General features: G+C 38.5%; 1 protein-coding gene across 1 annotated transcript; it reads right to left on the bottom strand.

The window, feature by feature from the left end:
* Window positions 1-5: 5 nt before the first annotated feature.
* LOC103211005 (olfactory receptor 2B2-like) lies at window positions 6-605 on the bottom strand (the record flags this gene model as incomplete). The annotated part of the gene is made up of 1 exon (XM_007956911.1): window positions 6-605. A coding segment is annotated over exon 1 (600 nt), but the record flags the coding sequence as incomplete, so codon positions are not given.
* Window positions 606-1,018: the final 413 nt, after the last annotated feature.

Below are 1,018 nucleotides of genomic sequence, written 5' to 3'. Positions count from 1 at the left end.
AAGAAAAAGAGTTCAGCCTCATATGCTGTTATGTCAACACAGGACAACTTTAGCAAAGCAGGGACTTCACAGAAGAAATGATCCACTTCTATGTGGCCACACAGTGGTATCTGAAGTGCCAAGGAGGACTGCAATACTGAGTTGCTAAAGCCACTAATCCAAGATGCAGCTGCCAACTGGAGGCAGAGCCTTTGGTTCATGAGGACTGAGTAATGGAGAGGCTGACAAATAGCCACAAACCTATCAAAGGACATGACGGCCAGGAGAAGACATTCAGTACAACCCAAAGCCAAAGAAATGAGAAGTTGGGCCACACAGCCACCATAACTAATTACCTTCCTGGTGCTGCATATGTTCACCAGCATTTGTGGAACTATACTCGTCGTGTAGCAAAGGTCCACGAGAGACAGATTGGTAAGAAAGAAGTACATGGGAGTATGGAGTTTGGGGTCCAGATGTGCCACAAGAATGATCGCCAAGTTGCCAAACATAGTCAAGATATAGGAAATCAGGAACACCACAAAGAGCGGAAGCTCCAGCCATGGTCGATCTGAGAAACCTAACAGGATGAACTCCCATGGGATGCTCTCATTTACCTTATTCATGGTAAATGATTCTACTCTTGGTTCCCTGAAATATAAAAAGCCAACAATTATATTAAAGCATAGTTAAGTCTATGTCAGTTAGTTATAATCATTTTGCTAGCCATTTCCATAAATTTATTCACTAATACTAGTAATAAGATGAAAAACATATTGAAAATAATATAAATATTTCTTTCCAAGTATTTCAAGTATGTTTCTATATGTGTACAAGTATGTCCCAAACAGAATTTCAAAACTTTAAAATATGATTTATGATCAGTTTCAACATTCATAGATTTTCTGGTTTTGTGAAAAACATTGTCCTCACTTCCTTCCAGCCAAATACCTATTATCAGGAAAATGTCAACACAGTTCCTATCATTTGGTATTACTCCTCAATATCAATGAGACTACCTTATTTTGTGAATCAATTA

The sequence above is a fragment of the Orycteropus afer genome, unplaced genomic scaffold, assembly GCF_000298275.1.
Source record: "Orycteropus afer afer isolate SDZICR_OR568_19922 unplaced genomic scaffold, OryAfe1.0 scaffold00684, whole genome shotgun sequence".
NCBI lineage: Eukaryota > Metazoa > Chordata > Mammalia > Tubulidentata > Orycteropodidae > Orycteropus > Orycteropus afer.
This window is presented reverse-complemented; position numbering and strand designations above follow the sequence as displayed.